This window comes from Fukomys damarensis, unplaced genomic scaffold, assembly GCF_012274545.1.
Source record: "Fukomys damarensis isolate Sample0158 unplaced genomic scaffold, DMR_v1.0_HiC HiC_scaffold_11, whole genome shotgun sequence".
Taxonomy (NCBI): domain Eukaryota; kingdom Metazoa; phylum Chordata; class Mammalia; order Rodentia; family Bathyergidae; genus Fukomys; species Fukomys damarensis.
This window is the reverse complement of record NW_022900923.1, coordinates 34,045,377-34,071,087: the sequence shown is the minus strand read 5'-3', so window position 1 is coordinate 34,071,087 and position 25,711 is coordinate 34,045,377. Positions and strand designations below refer to the sequence as shown.

The window sequence follows — 25,711 nt, the reverse complement described above, 5'->3', positions numbered from 1 at the left end:
GCAATACATGAAGCTGTAGGAACAAAACCAATGGTGCAGTACAAACTGAAGGAAGGTGGGGTTACCAGAAACATGGCTGTCTGCTGGGAAAGCTGCAGGTCCATACCAGAATCAGTATAAGAGAGAAGTTGTGCGGGTTGCAATTATAAAGACAGTAGAGATGGGGCTGCCCAAGCTCTATGGAACTTACATCTCATCACTGTGTGCCCCCAGTGCTAGACGTGGAGGCATATGATTTAAATGTTTCCTCTGCTTTGGTCCTATTTTTTCTACCCCCAAATTATCCCACTTTGGAATGGAAATGCTTACCCTGCACTATAATTTAGGATTATGTAATTTGTCTTTGGTTTTTACCAGAGACATAGCTAAGAGTTTGCTTTGAGTCTGGGGAGACTGATTTGAACTTTTTAGTACTGCTGAGATCATTGAGATTCTGGAGAATGCACTACTGTGTTTAGGTTGTGCATGGGATGCTATATCAGACTAGGCAGAATTATAACCTTGGAGATTATCTGGAGATTGGTATAGTTTAACAAGTTACATTTGGGAATCAAGTTGACAAGGAATGGAATGCAGCAGTTAAAATAAACTGTCAACTTGATTGGCCTGGACGTTACCTAGAGGATTAGTAAAGCACACATCTGGGTGTAGCTAGATGGATCTTGAAGGCATGAGTTTGGGGTCTGTATCTGGACCTTTACCCTTTTCACTCTGGCACTGTTCTTCTGCTCTGCTTCCCAGCTGCTATGAACTAAGCAGCTTGCTCTGCCACAGCATTCCACCACTGATATCTCTACCTTTAGCCAGCGGATCAGACTGAATCTCCTGAAACTGTGAGCCAAATGAAATCTCTCTCCCTTTAAGTTGTGAGCATCAGATTTTGGGTCTCACTGATGGAAAAGCTGACTAATAAAAGACAAATGTGTAGACCACAGGAATGAAAGAAAGAATGGCTAGATAGATAAATCCACATAAGCACTTTTACTTTGTTTTTTTTTTTAATCTTTTGAGATAGAATCTTACTATGTTATCTATGTTGGTCTTGAACTTCTGGTCTCAAGTAAGCTTTCTTTTTTTTCAGTACTGGGGATCGAACTCAGAACCTTGCACTTTTGAAGCAGGCGGAAGAACCACTGAGCTAAATTAAATCCCTGGCTCAAGTAAGCTTTCTGTCTTCCTTGAGTAGCTAGAATTATAGGAACCAGCCTATAACCATGCCAGGCATAAATCTGTATTTAAAAATAGTTGGTAAAGTTCTATAACTTTTATGCCAGAAAATGACATGATTTCATTTTCATGTCACACCTACTGTACAAGAAAAATGTTTAGGTAAAGGATCACAGGCACAAGTATAAAAGCAGAAAACTCAGTAAAGAATATTACATACAGTTTGTGTGTTCCTAAAATTATGTATGGTTTAAAAGTATGGGTTTTTTGGTTTTATTTTTTTTCTTTTAAAATTCCAATTTAAAGCTGGCTGAAGAAAAAGGCAGTAACAATGAATTATTTAAAGAAAAAATCATGCATTTGGATGTTAATTTAACCTCCATTTCTTTAATTATCTTCTTGGGAACCAGATAAAAATGGTTATGAACTAACACTGCTATGAAGACCACAATTTAAGATGTACTAGCATACAGAAATGATAGTCCTGAGTTATATAGCAGAGATAAAAAGAAATAGGCAAGTAGTGACACAAAAAGGTAAATTTGACAGAATCTTCTAACAGATTAAGAAAGTAGTCCTTTACCTTCTCTTAGTTTCTCTCAAAAAGCCTAGCCACACAGAAGGCATTTTAATCATATTTGTTGAATTTAACTGTTCTTGCTTACACTCTCAATGATCTTCTTTTTAAAAAACACTCCTGTCAGAAATAAATTACATCCAATTGGAACTATAGCATGGCTGTTACTCAAAAAACAGTTATAAAGAAATTTGAAGAATGAAGGGTCCTAAGTATTTAAGAAACAGAGCTGATGGTGGAATTGCTCATTTATGAAGCAAAGAAGTGTAGAGTAAGAGATCCTGATGGAAAATATCAGGGAAAAAATAGTTTTAATTAGTTCTAAGATGTCTACGGTACATCCAAATGTAGGAAAGTCACTATGAAATCCCAGAAGAAAGAAGACGTGTCTAATTAAAGTTAAAAATTTGGAAATCATCAGTACATAGATATAAAAATATAGAGCAAGTATAACAGTTTTTCAAATAGTACCCTAGTTATAAACTTGATTTTTAAAAAGCATAAAAAAATGTATATAAAACACACTGGGGCTAACTCTTGGAATCTCACATAAACAACGCTTCTTTAAGCAACAAACTATAGTTATAGGCCATTTATTTACCCCAAAAGATCTGTGAATTAAAAGAATTAAAACTGGAAAAGAGTGTGGATTATGTATGCATTACAGTAGGGGGAAGAAAGAAAGAGATATGTGGAAATAGTTACATCAGTATATTAAAAGGAAATGAAATGAATAATGGCTTATGTAGTACTACTATTTCTGAATCCAATGGAAAACGTGCCCATTGTTAGTTTCACAGTCCCTAGTGGAACCCTTAAGGTCAGGAATTTTTAGAGGTTTAAAGTGCTAACACTTTAAAATATTATATTAATACATGGACCTACGTAGCACAATAATATTAAATAAATACTTGAAAGATAAAAAATCTGAAACACTCAAAACGGGAATCCATCACTAAGATACTTCATTCAAGGAAATTAAGCAAGTCAGTCTCACTTCCAAATGATGGAAAATCTACCTGACAAGTAACAGTATAATTCTATAATTCCTTATCTATTATATAGCACATGCTGCCAAATATATATTCAGATTAAAATAGTAACACATGTACATGTCAAATACTAAACAATATTTCTTTAAAACTTGGGCAGCATGCCATATGCAAATACATTTAACATTTCTGCAGCAAAATCAAAATACTCAGAATGGTAGGTAGGAAATGCAGACATATGAATATAACAAAGCAAAAGGAAGAACAGAGTTCAAATGGATTACACTGCGCTGAGATATTATGAGATTAGTCCAGATTACTTTCCATGAGTTGAATCTCTAATGAGCTTTGGCACAGCAAACAAAAAGAATATAAAGAAATGAAAAAGCTCATAATCCCTTACTCAACATATGCTCCTTCTGAAAATCACGTTAGAATCCAGCCCCTTTTAATTAAATTTATTAGAGAGCACCCTTCAAGAAAATGGCTTAGGTATCAACGCCTTCCCTGGCATTCCCTCACTGCTCTCCTTTGTGTGCTAATTTTGAGAAAATTTTAAATAGAGACAAGGAGACAATTTTTAAATAAAACACAAAACTAGGTTACAATTCTCAGATAGTGACTTTAAAAAAAAAATGTATGTCAATCCTGAATTTCTCATGTGATCTCGAGTAACAAATCATAACATCTCATCCCTCTCTTCCAAAGGAAAACAACTCTAATTCTATGATTCAACAATATCACCATATCACATAGGCAGTATTCTTTCCAGCTAATCCATAAGCAGTCTAGCTTTTTTTTTTTTTTTTTTTTGGTACCGGGGATCGAACTCCAGCCCTTGCCCTTGCAAGGAGGGGGAGGGGGATGGGGGGGCAGAGACAGACAGACCTAATAGCTATGTTAATTCAGGACATAGTAAAAGTGTCTGCAGAATCATTCCAATAAAATAATTCACTAGGTGGGAAGGGTGGGAAGGGAAGAAGATTTAAAAAAGAAACAAGCTGTATTATGTACACATACCCATTTTTCAAGATAAATATAAACTTTAGGTACTATAAATATGTACTGATTTTTAAAAATCATTCTTTTTTCCAAATAAATATTTCTTTTCTCAAAGTCTGTGAAGTATGATATTGGAATTTTAATTGGGATTGCACTGAATCTATATAGCAGTTTTGGAAGTACGCATTTTCACTATATTGAATCTTCCTAACCAGGAGCAAGATGTCTTTCCATTTTCTCATATTCTCTTCATTCTCTTTTTTCAGAGTGCTATAGTTTCCAGAGTAGAGGTATTTGATTTCTTTTGTTGGGTTGATTCCTAGGTATTTCAAGTTTTTCTATGTTGTTGTGAAGGGAGTTGTTTCTCCAGTTCCTCTTTCAGTGAGATTGTTGTGCATGTACAGGAAAGTTAGTAGTTTTTGTGTGCCGACCTTGTATCTGCCTACTCTACTGAATTTGGTCACTCTGTCTAGAAGACTTTTGGTAAAGTTCTCAGGGTCTTCTATACAGAGTATCATGTCATCTGTAAATAATGACAATTTGACTTCTTTGTTTTCCATCTTTATTCCTTTTATTTCTTTCTCTTATCTAATTGCTGTGGCTAATATTTTCAAATCTGTATTGAACAGGAGTAGAGATAGTGGAAATCTTTGTCTTGTTACTGATTTTAGTGTGAAGAATTTAAGTTTTTAACCATTTAGTATGATATTGGCTGCTGGGTTTTTCATAGATGGCTTTTATCAGGTTGAAGTAGAGACCATCTATTCCCATTTTCTGTAGGTTTTTTTTTTTTTATCATGAGAGGGTAATGGATTTTGTTGCACGCTTCTTCTGCATCTATTGAGATGGTTATATGGTTTTTGTTCTTGGCTCTATTAATGTAGTATATTCCATGTGCTGATTTGCGAATGCTGAACCGTCCCTACATTCCTGGGATGAATCCCACCTGGTCAGAATGTATGATCATCTTGATGATGTTCTCCATTTTGTTTGCCAGTATCTTATTGAGGATTTTTTTCCATCTGTATTCATTAGTGAGACTGACCTATAGTTGTCTTTTTTAATTAGGTCTTTCTCTGCTTTAGGGATCAAGGTGATACCTAACTTCTAGGAATGAATTCCAGAGTACTGCTTCCCTTTCAATTTCACTGAAGAGTTTAAACAATAGTGGCAATAGTTCTTCTCTAAATGCCTTGTAGAATTCAGCAGTGAAGCCATCAGGATTCGGACTTTTCTTAGTTCATAAATTTTTAATCACATTTTCAATTTCATTGATTGATATTGGGTTGTTTACAATTTCTAGGTCTAGAATAGTAAAAGCAATTCTAGGCAACAAAGACAAGGTAGGGGTATCACAATCCTCAACATGAAACTGTATTACAAAGCTACTATGATTAAAAACAGTATGGTACTTAAAGAAGAAGGAGAAGTGGGAAGGGTAGAGGAAAGGAAATAAAAGAAAAAATATGAAAAAGGAAAAAATGGAAACAAGGTCTTTTTAAATAGGGAAGGGTAAAGGAGGTGAAGGGAGGACAGGGGAATGGGGAAAAATAAGAATGAAGGTACATCATATCCCAATCCGTATAAGATCCCAATGATGAATTTAACTGTATGGTTTACCTAAAATGTACCAATAAACTTAATGGGGGTGGACCCAGCACCGTACTGGCAAAGAAACAGACCGAAGGATCAGTGGAACCTTATAACTGCAAAGTCCTGAGTTTGACTCCTGTTACTGGAAAAAATACAATACAATACAATACAGTACAATACAGTACAGTACAGTACAGTACAGTACTTGCCATGTACCAGGTTCTTCACAATTTTTTAAATATTTTAAAAATAAAAAATAAAAAAATAGGACAGATGTGTAAATACCAAATAGTCTCTCTGTGTGAGAAACTGAAAGTATAAGTAAGGATCAGAAGGAATAACAGATATTGTGAAATAAGAAAAAAAGGTCCCAAGGGGAAGTGGAAGGGATTGGAGAAAGGAAAGAAGGAAATGGGATTAATATGAGAAAATGGAAAAATGGAAACAAAGTCTTTGTACAAAGGGAGGGGTGGAGGGGCTGAAGGGAGGCCAGGGGAATGGAAAAAAAACAAGAACCAAGATAGATTATGTATGTAAAGGTACAAATTTTCAATGATTAATGTCATTATATAAAATGTACCAATAAAATTAATTTTTTAAAAACCATTATTTTTGAAACGCTTCCAGAGACATTTAATGTTTATAAACTAAACCTAATTTTAGAATTTGCTTGCATGGAAATGTTCTGCTACAAATGAAAAGATAATCAAATCTGCACTGTTGGTGCTGCCAGTTTATGAGGAGCATCACCTTGCATTCCTCCAATCCTTTTCATTTTCTTCAAAGTTCCTTTCAACAGTACTGATAAGGTAAAAAAGAAATGTGGTACAGCCTAGCAGTGAACTTATACTAAATATAAAAAACAACTACAAAATAGCTAAAATGAATATAGTATTAGTATCTACACGGATCCATTAAGATTATTCTTTTTTTTTCCACCCCCTGGATCAAACTCAGGACCATGCACTTGCCAGGCAGGCTCAGCATCACTGAGCTATATATATTGTTGGCATAAAAATCATTCTTTTTAGGTGCTAGGAAGAAAATCATTTTAAAAGTAACTCTAACGCTACCTTTGCTTACCACATACTTATTTTTATATTATTACAGAATTTATGTACTGTATAGTAAACATCCAAAATTCTAGACATTAAAATTGCACATTAATGTATTAAAATTATGATGTTGTGCCTGTATAGGAAACAATTCACATTTGCATGTATTATCATGAATCTCGAGTACAGAATGAATAAGAATACAATGATAGCCCTTTAAAACATTTTTAAATGATTCCTTAATATCTAAACTAAAATTAAAACATTAAAATGTTTTTAACTTTTCAACTGTACCTGCTTATCCAAGTAAGTGCTCTTAGAGCCTATCTTTAAAAATCATTATTAAAAAGCACAGTGCTATACAATATACAACCTATTTCAGTGTTATACAGTATCATACATACAATCTATTTTATCAATTACTTTTTTAATCAAATTGAGAAAAATACTACGTAAGTAAAGAATATTACAAAATGCAGGTGAGCTGTTTAAATATGCTAAGGAAAATAAATAAATAGGCATTTTTCACTTTAACTTCATGTTCTTCTGCTAATAATATAAAGATGTACTAGAGTTACTGACCAAAGTACGGCAAGCAGTTTATGTGTATTATCATTGTTTTGAGACCTGCTTAGCAATATTTATAGTCAAATTTTTTAAAGTCACTTTTCAATGTATTTGAAGTAAAATTTCAGTTTCTAAAGGAATACTAAACATATAAAATATGTGATGTTATAATCATTTGAGGGGGAAATTTTATAATTTTACCTGGTCTTGGTACTGGTTGTGCTGCAGGAGTCTGAGTCTTACGGGCAGATGCACCTTCCTTTAAAAGAATAAAAATTGATATACAACATCAAATAATAGTTCATAATAGTTAATACTCAAAATAAATCACTCATCTGTCATTCAACCAGTCACTCCACCAAACTCTAAAAGTATTTTAAAACTACAAACTAACCAACCAACTAACCAACGAAAACAAAAAATTCCAAAACAAGTAACTCTTATCCAGGTATAGTGACACATGTTTATGATCCCAGTATTCCGGAAGGCTGACACAAGAGGATCAAAAGTGAGTCCAGCCTGAGCAATACAGTAACATAGAGAGACTCTCTCAAAAAAATAAGAAGGGCTGGGGATGTAGCTCAGCACAATTGCCCTATATTTAATCCCCAGCCACCAAAAAACAAATAAAAACACCAAAACGAAACCTCTTTATCTTTGATGTTACTAACTGTGGCATACAGTAATAGATATTTCTTGAAATATAAATTTAAATTATTACTATAGAACAGCTACTGAAAATGTAACATATTTTAATGATCTACTTAATGCTGACATTTTAATATGTCTTTAGCTGCCTTAAAATCAAGTCAATCTGCTTTAGTATAACAATAAACAGTTCTTCATAAATATTATCAATGGTGTTTAATTATATTACCTTCTCTTTAATATTTGAGATTTTACAAAGTAAAATAATTTGGATTAGCAGATGGTAGGTACTACAGCATTTTTCCTTCCAAGCACTGGAGATTGAATTTAGGGCCTAACACATGTTAAGCAACCACTTACTCTAGCACTAAACTACAACTAGCTCATTTTAAAAATGAGAGAGAAAAACTTTATTCTAATTTCCCCTAGCTGGCCTCAAATTTGCAATCTTCCAGCCCCACAGCCTCATGAATAGCTGGGATTACCAGCAGGCATGTGCCGCCATGCCTGGCTCACAGCATTTTTTTTTTTTTAAGTAAATCACTGTAAGAATAGTACCAAAAAAAGAAAATGCTTTCATTTTTAATATAGTAGTATTCTTAGCGTAAGTTTAGAATGTCACAGAAACCATTCTTATTGGAAGAAACAGTAGCCACAGCAATTAGGAAAAAAAAAAAAACCTCACTGAAGACACAGCATCATCTTTCTCAAGTAAATCACATTCAAATAAAACTTTACATGTAAAGAAAGGTGAGTCATTATAAAGGCAATAAATGTTAAATAGTATCATTATGAGATGGGAAATATCTAATTATACTTGTCTCTGAATTTAGGTTGGGGGAACTATTTGTTTTAATTCTTTGCAATCCCAGTTCCTACAGCATAGTGTAGGCACTCAACAAATGTTGTCTAAACTGAACTGAATCTAGTTTCTGTAAAATCAGAAGCCAAGGGATAATCACTAAATATAAATCAAACTGAAGAAATGTTAGCTTTCAGCATAAAGAGAAATAGACTAGATATTGTATAATAACATAACCAAAAAACTAACCATATTCCTGATTAATTTTAATATGGAAATACTGATTCATGAAGATATGCCACAAATATAAACATAAAGTGGAAAATTAAAAGAAATGAGACAGGAAGAACAAGGAGCAAGTACACACGACAGGCATCTTCATCCACATTTGACTATAATGCTGGCTGGATACAAATCAAAGCCATTCTTCTCATAGAACAGCATGTGTTAATTCAAAATTACAACCAAACCAAGACTGATTCAACTGACTGCTGAAACATACCGATATGAACAAAGAATACAGCTTTTACCACACAGGTCTGGCAAAATGCATGAACAAATAAACATGGAAAAAATGTCCCATTAAAAAATACAACTCAGGAATTTTTGTCTGGTTTTGAATAAGTTCAAAACTTTATTTTTTAAAAATTCCAATAGTGGGTGTTTTCTGTTTATCCAGTAAACAATCTTTGTTTAATGATCCAATCACTCCTTTCCAGCTATTAGTCCTATGCCCCTGGTCACAGGGAAGGACTAATGTGCTAGAGTAGGTTGATCAGGAGTCCTTCCCTGGAGTTATTTTTTTATAAACTAGAGTTGACTGGTAAGACATCTGTCCTTAAGGTGAGCTAGAAGCTAAGTGTGGAATCATTCATTATCATGTCCTGTGACTCATGCAAGAAATTCATTAGCAGGATAAAGATAAAATGCAATAAAGAGAACTACAACCTCCCCATACAACACCTACTGCCTAGTTCTAGTGGCCAGCAAGATCTTTATTACCTCTAACCACTCTTCACTACAGAAGCCATGATAAAGTCCCCTTCTCCCCACTGTATACATCCTATAAACACCTGTTAGCCTCAATTAGTTGGGATGAATTTTTGTCATTTGAAAAGCTTTATATAATGTCTTCTTAGATTTGTGGATTTTGAGTTGTGAAAGTCATTATAGGTAAAACTTTCCTTCATTTTTGAATTAGTGCACACACACACAAACACACACACACACACACACACACACACACACACACACACAGTAGCAGACAGTTAACTTCTTGAGAAGAGACTGGATCTTTACTAGTCATGCCATTGGTCTATGGCCATTTTCCAGGACTCCTTAACTACTTAAGTGTTTACCTTGAGCATCACTCAGGTAGCACATTTGTTTACATACTGACCATCCCAAGCACCACTCAAGCAGGTGTCATTTCAACCAGCTGATTCTTGTATTGAACAAATTTGATAAAATTATCATTTATATTTCCTATTATATTGCTTTATAAAAATTAACAAAAAATATGCAATTTTTTGTTATCCTGTACTTAAATAATTGGACTGGTATGTGGGTAAGCCAACAATAAGAGCTAAAAGGGCAGTCTACTCTGATTCCATTAGTTTGAAATAAAAGTGTCACTGCATAAGGAACCTCAAAAACCATAAAATCCAACCTCACCACCCTCTGCTCTAAAGATGAAGAAGCAAAGGTGAAGCAGTTATCAAAGGCTACACAGCAGTGTTGTGGCATGTATTAAAAAACAGGAGTAGTAATTTGTCAGTAACATGGAATAGATGGACAGGTTCTATATTTTTTAAAGACACTTTGATTGGGAGAAAAAAATAGTAACGACTTGGGAAAAGAGAGGTATCAGCACAAAAACCAAAAAAGCTAGGAAGTTGTGCTAATTGAAGAGGAAAACTTGCTTTCTCTTCAAAAGTCAAAAGCATTCTAATTTCACTAAGACTTAAGGCATTTCTGGATTTGAAATAACTGAATTACAAAGGAAAGAATAAAACAGCGCCAGAATCATGTTTCCAAGTACAAGACAAAAAAGTTTGCTGTTTACAGGTAATTCTTGATTGACTTCTTTTAGAAAATTAGATAATCTAAGATCTTCTGGTACTGGGAAACGAGAGTACTAGTATTTGCTGCTGTTGGGGAAAATAGCATAATGTATAATATTCTAAGAAAAAGGACACAGCAAGTGTCAGTATGAAAAATACACTATTTTGTATTTACATGAAAGTAAAAGACTGAAAATCTCTAATGAAAAAAAACATACAAAATACATATAGACTCTAGAATTTTATATTCTACCTTTCTGGCTGTTGTATTATTGAGAGCAAAAAAATCACATTTTAAAATTAAACAAATGCAAATTATACACTTCTCTTTGTTTATTTAAAAAAGTAAATTATTCCTATGAAATTTGGATTCAATCATCAGAATTCTGAAATAGTAAGATGTGAAAATAAGCATTTAAATGTTAAATTACATTAAATAAATTTTTTAAAGTTATATGGAAAAATAATTATAGGAAAGGGAAACAGCAATAATGGGGGACAAACTACAATGAGAATAAAAAACAGATTTCAGCAGCAAACATTTCAACACAAATAGTAAACAAAAAAAAAATTTTTTTTAATGATTTGTCATAACCTAGAGGCATATGTACTCAGGCAATAGTTAAATAAAGAATAGGATTTCACACCCTTTAAACATGCAGATAAAAGATTTTGAAATTTGAAAATATAAAATAAATAACCATCTCTTTCCTTCCTTCAGCAACTCTTTCCAGATAAGTAAATATTTAAATGTCTCGTCATGATCTCACTAGCCACCTAATAATAAAACAAACCGGTAAAGGTAGAAGTTATAGATTAAAAAATATTAAGCTAAACAAGTAACTTGTCACACGCCACATATCTAGTAAGCAGCAAAATAAATCCAAGCCTTTTAAATTCCAAAGCCTATGCTTCTAACTACTATAATTCATTACCTCTTCTCTGATGACTTTCACTTAGAAATCTTTGCTTCTTCTTTCCTTCCATAAACAAAATATCACACACTGGGTAATTGATGAATGAGAGAATTTTATTTCTCACAGTTCCAAATGCTCGAAATCCAGATATAGATGCCAGCAGGTTTGGTATGGGGTAAGAGTGGCTCTCTGATTCCAAGATGGTACCCCCTCCACAAGGGATAGACGTATCCTCATATGGCAGAAGGCAACTGGGCAAAATGAAATTAAGCTACTTACCTACAGACCTTTATAAGGCACTAATCCATTCACAAAGTTGGAGCCCTCCAGATGGAATCATTTCCCAAAAGGCACATCTCTTAATACCAACACAATGGGGATTAAATTTCAACACATGAATTTTGGAAGATTTTCAGACCATACACCTTACTTTGCCAGATAATTATTTACTTGTCTTTCTCCCACAACCAAACTGAGCTACTTGGGTCCAGAACTATCTATTCTGCCTCCAATACCCAGCTACACGGCAGGTACTTAATATACGATATCTAAGACAAATCCTTTGCTTTCCAATCATGACTCGCCACTATTACACTAATTTGACTGCTTTTATCTTAGTGAACATGGCAAAAAATAACTATCATACAGGATTACATATGAAATAATATTCATTCCACATACAATTCTCAAGAATATATACCTGTACCAAATATGAAACTAGGAATGCAAAGAATAAATAAGAGCAAGAATGACCCTGCTCTTGAGAGGACTGGAGTCTAATGGAAAATAAATGAAGTATGTTTGCATATATATGAATGAAGTACAACAAAAATATAATGTCTAAATTTTTTAAAATTATTACTGTAAAAGACACACTGCCATATGTGTCCCTCAAAACACTCCACCCTCACTTTGAACACACTTACCCCATCATTCTTATACTTTCTGAAGCAGTTCTGGAAGTTCTCTTTCACAAGTGTCTTTAGTAATATTGTCATGGCTGCCCTGATGTCCTGAATCCATTCAAAAGGAATCTTTCATGGTCACTTTTTTTGGGCAAAGGATGTCGTTCACTGTATTTTTTTTAATCATGCATTGTAAAGGCACATATGAAACAGGACTTCCAGAACTGCTTCAGAAAGTGGTAAGAATGCTGGGATAAGGATGTTTGAAGCAGGAGCAAAATATTTTGAGGGAAATTAATAGCAATATATAGTACATCTATGTGTATTTGTGTGTGTTTTCAGTTCAGGGCCCACAACAAAGGGGGACTATTAATTGTTAAACTATCTTTCCATAAAGAAACTTTGTTAAAAAATAAGAACAAGCAAAAAACAAACTAAGTTCAGAAGCATATTAAAAGGATCACATACTATGACAAGAGGTTTTTTTTTGTGGGGGGTACCAGGGATTGAACTCAGGTCCCTGCGCTTGCAAGGCAGGCCACCAAACCGCTGAGCTAAAGCCCTGGCCCCCAAGGAGATTTATTCTTGAAATATTTCAATACATGAAAACCAATCAATACAATATAATGCAACACAAAAACAAAATAGAGGGGGAAACTGCTTATGAATAACTGAATTGATACAAAAAAGCATGTTATGAATTCAACACCCTTGAATGGTTGATTTAAAAAAATAAACCACCTCACAAACGGGATGGAAGGTAATGTGTTCAATATAATAAAGGCTGTATATGAAAACTTCATAGCTAATATACTCAATGGTGAAAAACTGACACTTTCTCTTCTTTGATCAAGAAGATAAAATATCTACTTTTTCTACTTCTATTCAACATAGATCAGAAGCTCTAGCCAGAGCAATTAGGAAAGAAATACAAAAAGAAGGAATCCAAATTTGAAAGGAAGAAATAAAATCCTGTTTACAGATGACATGACTTATATGCAGAAAACTAGATTCTACACTCTACAAATATCACAATGAACAAATTCAGCAATGTTTCAGAATATAAAAATCAAAATACAGAAATTAGCTGTTTCTTTACACTAATAATGAAGCCTAAAAAATTAAGAAAACAGTTCCATTAAAAGGAACAAAAGGCTCAGGAACAAACTTAACCAAGGAAGCAAAGTCTCAGATAATGAAATCTATAAAACATTGTTCAAAAAAAGATAAAAATGAAAAGACATCTGTGTTACTGGACTAAGAGAATTTATATTGCTACTTCTTTTAGTGACCTACAGATTCAATATAATTTCTATCAAAACCTCAATGTTTCTTCAGAAACAGGAAAAACTCATCTTAACATTTACATGAAATCTCAAAGGACTCGAAATAACTAAATTTCAAGGGAAACAAAATCAAAGCTGAAAAATTCAAACTTCTAGATTTCAAAATCTACTACATTGTTTCAGTAATTCCAACAGTGTGGCACCAGCATAAAGACAGACATATAGACCAATAGAACAGAATAAAAACACAGAAAAACTCACGTACATGGCTCAATTTTGCTAAAAGCGCCAAGATTATTTAATGAGGAAACAAAGGTATTTTAATAAATGATGCTGGGAAAACTGGATATTTTTGTTCAAAAGAATGAAGCTGGATTATTTATTAACTTATACCATATATAAAAACTCAAACCGGTCAAAGGTCTAAATTTAGGAGCTAAAACTGTACAACTTAAAGAAAAAATAAAGTTTCACGACACTGGACATGGCATCGAGTTCTCAGCTATGAACCAAAAGTACAGTCAACTGAAGGAGAAAACAAATTATACTTCATCAAAATTAAAAGCTTTTCCTCCTGGTTCTTGGGCCTGCAAGACATGTGGGCACCCGAGCCCATCAGGGTATCATCCCACACCCCTGAGGGAGTCCCATAAAGCTGAATCCATGTGGCAAAGGCACCTGGGGCCAGACAGCCATTGCTATGAGCTCAAGAAGATGGTGCAGTGGTGAGCAGCAGAGAGAGGGCCTCTCCGAGGCTTGTTGTTGCTGAAAATTGAAACCCAAGGGGAGGGCAAAGACAGTGGACTGTGGCAACTGGTGAGTTGCTGGGACCAGCACCTCCTAAAGAACCTGAACCTGCTACAAGGAAAGGGAGGCTCAAACCTGCAGTAGCCCCTTGCAGAGTTCTAACCAGCAGGAAGGTCAAGGAGCTCAATTCTGGCTTTGCAGCCAGAAACCAGTGTGATATTCACTGGACTACAGATGATTCACTGAGATTAACTGACTCAACTCTGCATGCTGCTGCTCAACGCTGTATACTAGCAACAGCAGACACATGCCTTGAAAGGGATTTTTTTTTCTTCTTTTTCTATTACTTCTCTTTTCTTCTTCATTTCTCTCCTTTCGTGTTCCACTTTTGTCCTACTGTCTTTTTATTGTTCTTATTAATAAAGGAGCATGAATAGTTTCAAGTTTTCCTGTTGCTATTTTGTTCTTATTTCTGTTCCTTCCCTTTGCCTCCTTCACCAGTTTCCCAAAGATTGTGTGATTCTCCTGTGTCCTTTAGCCCTACTATGAACCTCTCCCCAACCCTCTTTAAGTCTTCTACCTGGAGGGGAAAGCTGCTATACTGAAGTGCTTACTAACTGTAAAGATATTTCTGGTTCATCCTTGATTTTGATTAAAGTGTCAAAATAATAGGTATCACAATCTGTCATTTTCTAAGGTGTGTTTGATGCTATTCTTGTTGTTGTTTGTATTACTTTGGCCAAGGTGACATGAATTGTTTTAGTCAATTCTCTTTACTGATACACCGAGACTGAGATCACTTAAAGGCTATTATAGACTCAAAATCCAAAGGCCAACTATATCAGAAAGACAATTCAAGAAGTAGCCATTCACTTTAGACTCTAAAGATTAGCAATAAAGATACTTGCTATAAGCAATTTGCAAGAAGCAAATTAAATAAAAAATCTCAACAATAAAAAAAAAATAGAAATAAGAAGACACTTAAATAAGATGCAAACCCAGACTTCTACATCACAAAAGGGAAATCCATCTCAATCCAAAACTCAGCCACCTGAACTCCCTAAACTAGCAATGAAAGAGGATCTGGAAAAATGAAATCAGGAAAAAAAGACAAAATCAGAAATAATTTCTCAGAAAACAGACCTGGTGATCATAATGAAAGACATAATTAATGACTCTAGAGCAGACACACACAAAAAAATAGAAGACCTGAAGACCTTGATGGAATTTCAGCAAAGGAAACAAATGGAATTCATAAAACAGATACAAAAAGACCGATGAGAGTCAATGAATAAACAGGTAATAGTTCAAATGACATAAAAAACTGTTCAGAGAACTAATGGCACAAAACTTCCCAAGCAGGGGAAAAGAATTTGACATACAAATAAGTGAGGCATATAGGACGGGGAAAACGGGGGGGGGAGGGGGCTAGCCGTGATTTAAAAAAAAATAATAATAATAATCAACACCTAGGCATACAATAGCAAGGATTCCAGAAATCCAAAAGAAGAAAACAATACTATAAGCAGTTAAAGAAAAGAAACAAATCACATGCAGTATATCTCATGATAGGAAAGCCTATCAGAATCACAGCAGACTTCACAAAGCCTCAAGGCAATAAGAGCCTGGAATGAAATATTTCAAACCCTAATAGAAAAGAACCTTCAAACCAGATTTATGTACCCTACAAAACTATCTTTCAAAAAAAAAAATGTAGAAATAAGATATTTTCATAACAAAGAACACCTAAGAAAATTCATGAATACCAAACATTTTTAAACAATATCCTGTGAAAAGATAATGAGGGTCACAACCCTACAAGGACCAACACAAAGAATCCATCAGGCAAGGCAAGAAATTAAATGCAAAGAGGTGCAGTGGAATCCAACAACAGGAAAAGGTCATGACAAAGATAAGTCAATATATATTAGTTATAAACATCAACGTTAATGGTCTCAATTCACTAATCAAAAGAAACAGATTGGCAGAATGTGTCAAGAAGTAAGATCCAACAATATGCTGCGTACAAGAAACACATTTAATTAAAAAAGAAATTCATACGCTGAAAGTTAAAGAGTGGAAAACAAATACTTTATGCAATGGGAAACAGAAAAAGAGGAGTTGGCAACCTATTTGCAGACAAAATGGATTTCAAACTAAGACTAATTAAAAGAGACCAAGAAGGTCACTACATACTTATAAAGAGAATAATCCAAGAAGAGGACATGACAATCATAAAAATATATGCACCAAATACTACAGTACCCAACTATACAAAACAAATATAATGGACATGAAATATCACATAGTAGTGGGGGAACCGCAAAACCCCACTGTCACAGATAGAACAACCAGACAAAAAATAAACAACAAAATACTAGAACTCAACCAGATTCTTGAACAAATGGACTTAACAGATGCTTAGAGAGTGTTCCACCTCACACAATCAGAATACATATCCTTTTCAGCTGTACACAGGTCATTCTCCAAAGGTCATTCTCCAAAATAAACCATCTACTTGTTCACAGAATATGTTTAAGTAAATGCAAAGGAACTGATGTTATGCCCTGTATATTATTAGATCATAGTGCAATGAAAATGGAGATCAATAGCAAAAGAAACCACAAGAACTTCATAAAAATATGGAAATTGAACGATTCCCTCGTGAACAACCAATGGGCCACAGAAAAAATTAAACAAAAAATTAGACAGTTTCTAAAATTAAAAGACAATGCCAATACAACATACTGGAATTTATGGGACACTATGAAAGCGGTCTTACCAGGGAAATTCTTATCACTGAATACCCACACTAGGAAAACAGAGTGAGCTAAAATAAACAACCTAATGGTGAACCTCAAGCTTCTAGAAAAAGAAGAGCAAGAAAAATCAAAGCTCAAACAAGGAAGGAAATTATACAGATCAGAGCAGCAATTCATGCAATGGAGACTAAGAGAACAGTACCAAAAAAAAAAAAAAAAATCAATGCAGCAAAGAGTTGGTTTTTCAAATGAATAAACAAAATTGACAAACCCTTAATGAACTTTATCAAAAAGGAAAGGGGAAGGGCCAAATCCATGGAATTAGGAATGAAAGAAATGAAGAGGATCATCATATCTACTTTAAAAACCTATACACCAATATGATGGGAAGAAGAAATAGACATTTTTCTAGATACATATGAATTACCAAAGTTGAATGAAGGCCTAAAACTTCTAAACAACCCGATCTCAATCAATGAAATTGAAAACATAAAAACATACCAACAAAGAAAAGCTGGGTCCTAATAGCTTCACTGCTGAATTCTACAAGGCATTTAGAAAAGAACTACTGTTTAAACTCTTCAATGAAATTGAAAGGGAAGCAATACTCCAAAATTCATTCCTGGAAGCAAGCATCACCCCAAGCAGAGAAAGACCTAACCAAAAAAGAGAACTGTAGGTAAATCTCATAGAAAAAATCCTCAATAAGATACCGGAAAACAAAATGCAGAAGATGATCAAGAAGGTCATACATTCTGACCAAGTGGGATTCATCCCAGGAATGCAGGGACATTCGTGAATCAATAAATGTAATATAGTACATTAATGAAGCCAAGGACAAAACCATATGATCATCTCAATATACATTTTAAAAAAGCATTCAACAAAATCCACACCCATTCATGATTTAAAAAAAAAAAAACTACAGAAAATGGGAATAGATGGTCTCTACTTCAACCTGATAAAAGCCGTTTATGAAAAACAGCCAATTACATACTAAATGATTAAAAACTTAAATTCTTCACACTAAAATCAGGAACAAGACAAAGATTTCCACTATCCCCACTCCTGTTCAGTACAGATTTGAAAACATTAGCCACAGCAATTAGATGAGAGAAAGAAATAAAAGGAATAAAGATAGAAAACAAAGAAGTCAAATTGCCATTATTTACAGACAACATGATACTCTATATGGAAGACCCAACAAACTCCACCAAAAGTCTTCCAGACTGAATGTCCAAATTCAGTAGAGTAGGTGGATACAAGGTCAACACACAAAAATCAATAGCTTTCCTGTACACCAAGAACAGACTCACTGATAGAGGCACTGGAAAAACAACTCTCTTCACAACAGCATACAAAAAACTTGAAAGCATAGGAATCAATCTAACAAAGGAAATAAACTGCTATATAGACTCAATGCAATCCCAATAAAAATTCCAACAGCATATTTTACAGAACTAGAGAAAACAATACCAAAATTCATTTGGAACCACAGGAGATGTAGAGTAGCAATAAGGCAAGGCAGGGGGTATCACAATCCCCAACTTGAAACTACACTATAAAGCTACTGGGATAAAAACAGCATGGTACTGGCAAAGAAACAGCAAGGATCAACAAAACAGATTAGAAGAACCAGAAGTAACTCCAGACATACTCAGCCACCTCATCTTTTTTTTTTTAACCTCATCTTTGACAAGGGAGCCAAACACCCTCACTAGAGGAAAGACAGATTAATAAATGATGCTGGAAAAATTGTGTTTCAACTTGCCAAAGATTAAAACTAGACCTATAGATCTCACCATGCACTAAACTAAAATAAAAATGGATCAAAAATCTGAGTATTAAAACAGAAACACTAGGGCCAGGGATTTAGCTCAGCGGTTCAGTGGCCTGCCTTGCAAGCACAAAGACCCAAGTTCAATCCTCAGTACCAAAAACAAACAAACAAAAAAACCAGAAACACTAAACCTGCTGGAAGATAGGTTTGGTAAAACTCTTAAAGACACTGGGATAAGAAAAGACTTTATGAACAAAACCTCAGTCACATGAGAACTAGCACAGAGAATCAATACGTGGGATTTCATCTTATCAAAAAGCTTCCGCACAGCAAGAGAAACCACTAACAGAGTGAAGAGACAACCAACGAGTGGGAAAAAAAATTTTATCAGATGTTCTTCAGACAAAGGTCTACTATCTAGAATATAAAAAAAACTTAAAGACCCAATCCAAAACTGAGTATCTGAAATGAACAGAGATTTCTCAGGTGAAAAAGTAGAAGCAGCAAATAAACATATAAAAAAATGTTCAACATCACTAGCATTGGAAAGATGCAGATGAAAACAATGTTGAAATTCCACCTCACCCCAGAAAGAATGACTGTTATCAAGAAATCAACAAATAACAAACAGTGGAGGGGCTGTGGAGAAAATGGAACCCTTCTCCACCGTGGGTGGGAGTGCAGATTGGTGCAACCACTGTGGAAATTAGTGTGCAGATACCTCAAAACACTAAGATTAGGGTCCCGTTAAACCCAGCTTTTCCCCTGCTGTGTATCTTTCTCAAAAAATTAAAAGAATCATACCACAGTGATATATACTCATCCATGTTTATAGAGGCACAGTGTGTAATACCTAAAACTTGGAAACAGCACAACTGACCATCAACTGGAGACTGGATAAAAGAAGATGTGGTTTTTATTTTTAATAAAATGGAGTACTACTCAGCCATAAATAATGAGAAATTAGAGACATTTATAGCTAAATGGATACACACTGAGGCCATACTCTTAAGTGAAATAAATAAGATACACATGTGTAAATATCAAATAGTTTCTATGGCCGGAGGAACTGAAAGTGCAAATGAGGACCTAAATGTATAATAGATAATGTGAAATAGGAAGAAAAGGTCCAAAGGGTATTGCAAAAACACATATCTGACGAAAATTAAGTCCACAATATAAAAAGAATTCCTACTTAGTAAGAAAAACAACAAAAAACATCCACCAACCCATCTCAAAAAAAGACGAAAGGATTTATACTGACTTCCTCAAGAGAATATATATTCAGATGAAAATATGCTCAGAATCACTAATCTTTAGGGAAATGCAAGTTTAAACCTATGGGTTGCCACATCTAAAGTATTAGGATGGCTACTGGTAAAACTCAGTAAGACAATAAACAACAATAAAATGATACCAGAAAATAAGTAGAAAAGATGAGAATATAGGGAAAGTGACTGGTAAGAATTTAAAATGGTACACCAATGAGAAAAGGTATGACAATACAGTGCTTCAAATATGAAACGTACAACTCTGAAATGACTGAGCAATTCTGCTTTAGAGTACATACCTAAAAGAACCAAAGACTGGAACTTAAACAGATATTTATACACTTGTTGGTAGCAGCATTATTCAAAAAAGTAGAAACAACCCAAATGTCAAGTCAACATGTGAATGGATAAGTAAAATTTGATAGACACATACAATATGCTATTCAGCCTTAAAATGGAATAAAATTCTAAAATATACAACACTGTCAATGAACCCTGAAAACAATGCTAACAGAGGTAAGCTAGACACAGACAAGTGTTTTATGATTCCACTAATATGATGTACCAGAACAGACAAAGTCAGCAGAAAGTAGAATAGTGGTTACCTGGCTGGAGGTGGGCAGTGGGGGTGGGTGCAGAGTTATTGGTTAATAGGTATGCACTTTCGGATTGAGAATGCTGAAAAAGTTCTGGAAATGGGTAACAGTGACAGCTGCACAATACTATGAATGTAGTTGATGGTTCTGAATTGTATGCTTCACCGTGGTTAAAATGGTAAATGTTATATATATGGTACTATTAAAAAGAGAAAAGAAAAAAGAATACACCCATAATACGCTTTAAAAAATAAGCAAAGTCCTATTATAAATTGAATTAATTCCTTGAGGGATGTCTATTTAAAGTTCTGGTTTTTCTTTTCTTTTCTTATGGGTACTAGACCCTCCCTGCAAAGGCCAAATATAGCTAAGTTTATCCAACACATTTCTCTCCCTGAAAGTTTGAAATCCATACTGAGATATACAGCACAATCTGAATTAAAGTTATATGAAGCCCTGCTGCTTTTGAGGAAAACTACATACACAAAGGGCAAGAAAGCTGACGTACAGATGCTAAAATCATGAAGCAATCATGAAGCACAAGGCAAGAACAAAGAAAAGGCTTCCTCTGACTCTTGATGGTGAACCAATTTCTGACTCTGTTCTTTTAAAGGTCAACATACACTTCTCAGTCTTAAGTTCTATAAAATATTATTGTGGTATTGTAATATATCAATATTTCTTCTTTGAACTCACATCCCTGGCTTTCTGCTACCTGAAATAAAAAAGGCTAAAGTATTTTAATCTCAATAAAGAAAAGGAAAAACATCCAAATCTATTCACAACAATTAAAATTTTGACCTGGGAATATAATACTAATTTTCTTTATAGTCACAGACATAATTGGAATACACACTCCTAATGAGTGAGATTACAAAGAAGCATGATATTCGTTGAATAAAAACCTAAATTAATGCTAGTTTTCTATTCTTCACTCAGAATACTTCCTTGGCTGAAAATTAAACTGGTTCAACGATGAATGAATCATTCAGAAAGAGAAGCATAAAAAAACTTAGATAAAAATTGTTTCAAGAAATATAAGGGCATTATGGAAAATCTTATCTCCAGAAACTCACAAAACACATTCTAAATGTTTGACATTCTAGGACAGCTTTTACTTAGGTCACTAAGTGAAGTGTGCATTTCCTCTAACTCGCAGTAGGATGAAGATAATTATGTTTGTGAATTTTATGTATCAACTTCACTAGGCCAACATTATTTTTGGTTTGTCTGTGAGGGTGTTCTGATGAGACTAGCATTTTAATTAGCAGATTGAGTAAAAATGATTGCTCTCCCCTCCAATGTAGATGGGGCTCATCCAATCCACTTACAGCCTGAATAAAGAATTCACCCTGACTGAGAAATCATTCTCTAGAGTCTACTAGAATTGACACCATTAGTTCTCCTCGGTCTCCAAGCTTGCACCTCAAATCCTGGGACTTCTCAAGGTACAGAACTATAAAAGTCAATTTCTTATAATAATTATGATCTCAGTATAATAGATTACCAGCTGAATACTTCTAATTCAAAACACTCCCAAGTGTGAAATGCTCCAAAATCTAAAGCTTTTTGAAAGTTTCACAACTAATCTCATGATCAATCAGTCAAAATGTAGGCACACTAACAATACAGTAAAAAATTACCTCCATGTTATGTGTATAAACTGTATATGAAACACAAAGAAGTTTCCCAGGTATCTTATTATATACTATATATGCGAATATTCCAAAACCCAAAATCTGAAACACTTCTGGTCTACTACAATTCTATACATAATTGTCAAGGAAAAAAAATCTAAGTGGAGCAGCACTGCTCCAGGCACTTAAAATGAAGGCAGGAGGCCATTATTAATCAGATCCCGGACACATGAAGCTATACTCTGAACTAGGCTGCAGACGGGTTCACATGCAGAAGAAAACCATTAATCTCTGTGACCTTCTGTGTAAGGGACCAAAATGAGACCTTGCCCAATCCTTTTCTTAGAAGACATCTTGACTCTTGCCAATACCAATCATAATTCCTAACAAGAGATAAAATTACCAACTACTTTGTAGTTTAAAGTCATCGATACAATTCACATTTTGTACAACCACAGAGATTTTCAAGGTTGCTTGAATCTATTCCACCACTGCAATCCGAATTTGCCCCACAGAAATAAAATTACTGATTTTTAACTAGGTTAATTTTATCAATCAACTTAATCTACTAATACACAAATAGCATAATCAATTCATGTGTATATATAAAAGTATTTATTATATAAATAGTATATGTAAAGGTGGTTTATTAAACAAATAGTGTTAAGAATAGAAACAGATCCTATGTTTTTTTGGTACTGGGATTGAACTCAGGACCTTGCATTTGCAAGGCAGGCATGGTGCTACTGAGCTAAACCTCTGGCCCTAACTGGCTTCTTTTTCTCTGGAGAACCTAGACAAATAAAGAAATGAAAATTTGGACTAAAAGAGTGAAAAAATATAAAATTTTTGAAATGAATACTCTTGAATATTGAAAAAGGTCTCCTATATGATGGCACAATGAGCGATTATTTATACATCTCTATGAGGTTTAATAAAAGCACTACTGTACCAATTAATCTTAACTGGCAACTTGCCTAGATTTAGAGACTCTAGAGAAGGCAATGCATCAGGGAGATGCTGAATGTGCTGTCAAAAAGTTGGGCACAGTTGGAGGTTGGTCACTGGGGGTGTGCCTTTAAGAGGGTAGATTTCTGGCTGGCACTCTTGCCCTGTATTCTGCTTTCCTGCCACCATGACCTATAATGCTTTGCTCTGCCATGTTCTTCCACCACGATACTCCTGCCTTGGGGCCAGCTGATGATAGATGGAAACAAATATACCGTTTCTTCCTTTAAATTCTATGTGTCAGGCAATTTTGTCCCACTGAGAAAGCTGACCAATGAAACTATCTTTATTTAAAAATGGAAAGATTATAGGCATGGGTTGGGAAGATGGTACACAGAATCACCATTAATAACTAAAGGAAAAAAATACATTGACAAAACCAGAGCAGTGTTACATCAATGAGAAGAAATTTATGTGAGAAATCTTGAGATCTAGGTTTAGCTTTGACTATGCCACATTAAGTATAGACTTTTAACGAACTAACTAACCTCTTAGCATCTTAGTTACTTTATTTGTAAAATGAACAAAGATATTTTCAAATGACCTTTGAAGGTTCAGTTATGCTCTGAAATTCCATTATTCTAATGTAAGTAATACTCTGTTACAAAGAGCAACATTAGGATAAATAATGTAAATGTTACTAAACCTAATGACATTAATGGATTTCTTCAAAGACAATGGAATGGTATAATGCAATAATGATATAAGTTCATTATTTTTTCCATGTTAATAAAAACAGTATTCCTCTACCCAGCTATCTCTTTGTCAAAGGGAAAATATTTCAAATTAGATATTAATTTGGCTGGTCTGGAAAATAACCATAATTAGTGGCATTAGAGGCTGAAAGTGGAGTAACAATACTATAAACTGTAAAAGAAAACTGTGCTTTATTACTTAAAAAAATCCAACTGAAATTGGGAACACTATAAATTCTGGAGATATTAATAAATTAAATTTGTGAAAGGCGGAAAGTATAACCAAAGTCAACTATAAGGAAATAATACAAAAGAAATATTCAATGTTAATTATTAATTAATCAAGAAGCTAAATATAGAGGAGATAAAGATGTTGGATAAATAAAAATATTAAAATGCTCATATTTGGGCTCATTAAAATTCAGCAACTATACAAGCTGCAAGACCTCATCTTACTTATTTAAAGGGGATTTTAAAAAAAACACCAGAGCTGAAAATGTTTAATTGATATTTTATAAGGGGAAGAAAAGGTCTAAAGGTGTTGGGCAAATGGGAGGGGTAAGAGAAAGGTAAAAAGGGAAGATAAAACATAAGAGAAAAGGAAAAAAATGGAAACAAAGTCTTTGTAAATAGGGAAGGGTGGAGCAGGGAAGGGAAGCTAGGGGAATGGGGAAAAAATAAGAACCAAGCTATGTCATGTAAAGGTACACAATCCCAGTGATGAATTTAACTGTATGGTACAGCGAAAATATACCAACACACATACACCAGAACTGTATAAGGATTTACAATCATAAAAGTGTAATATAAAAAGCAAAAACTAACTGAAAAAACTCAATGAAACTGCATAAAATTTATACATGAAGAAAATTGTAACTGTGTAACATTTACTTTCAGTTATTCTGCTCTCTTCATAAAAATCTATGCAGCCACGAAGGCGATCAATTCCTTTAAAGGAATCTAATGATTTATCTCATGTCCTCTTGAAGACTGCACATAAAGGGGCTCAATGTATAAGCTGAGTGGAAGTAAACCCCTATACCGCCTCCAACAACAACACAAAAGGGGGGGGGGGGACCAAAGTCAAACATTACTCTTTTATGATGCTATAACCTTAGTGTAATTTTTCTTCTTAGCAAAATTTCTTTATTCTAATTTTTCTTCTTAGCAAAATTTCTTTATTCTAAAGTCTCTACTTCCAAACTATAAACAATTCATAATGAAGATAGCCACATGAATTTAGAATCAAGTATGGCTAATTGCTCCCTTCTTCAAAAAGTCTTTTGGAGCTGAGCATGGTGGCGCACGCCTGTAATACCAGCACTGGGGAGGCTGAGGCAGGAGGATCACCGTGAGTTCGAGATCAGCCTGGGCTACATAGTGAGTTCTAGGTCAGTCTCAACTACATAGTGAGTCATAATGAAGATAGCCACATGAATTTAGAATCAAGTATGGCTAATTGCTCCCTTCTTCAAAAAGTCTTTTGGAGCTGAGCATGGTGGCGCACGCCTGTAATACCAGCACTGGGGAGGCTGAGGCAGGAGGATCACCGTGAGTTCGAGATCAGCCTGGGCTACATAGTGAGTTCTAGGTCAGTCTCAACTACATAGTGAGACCCTGTCTCAAAAAAAAAAAAATATA

At 34.4% G+C, this 25,711-nt stretch overlaps 1 protein-coding gene across 1 annotated transcript in view; it reads right to left on the bottom strand.

Annotated features, from left to right (window-relative positions):
* The window catches only part of Cdc73 (cell division cycle 73), a 126,994-nt gene that overhangs the window by 29,490 nt on the left and 71,793 nt on the right, over window positions 1–25,711 (bottom strand). Inside the window, exon 11 of the mRNA XM_010608748.3 lies at window positions 7,155–7,212. Coding sequence (XP_010607050.1) covers window positions 7,155–7,212 — 58 coding nt within the window. The remainder of the gene's footprint in view (window positions 1–7,154; window positions 7,213–25,711) is intronic.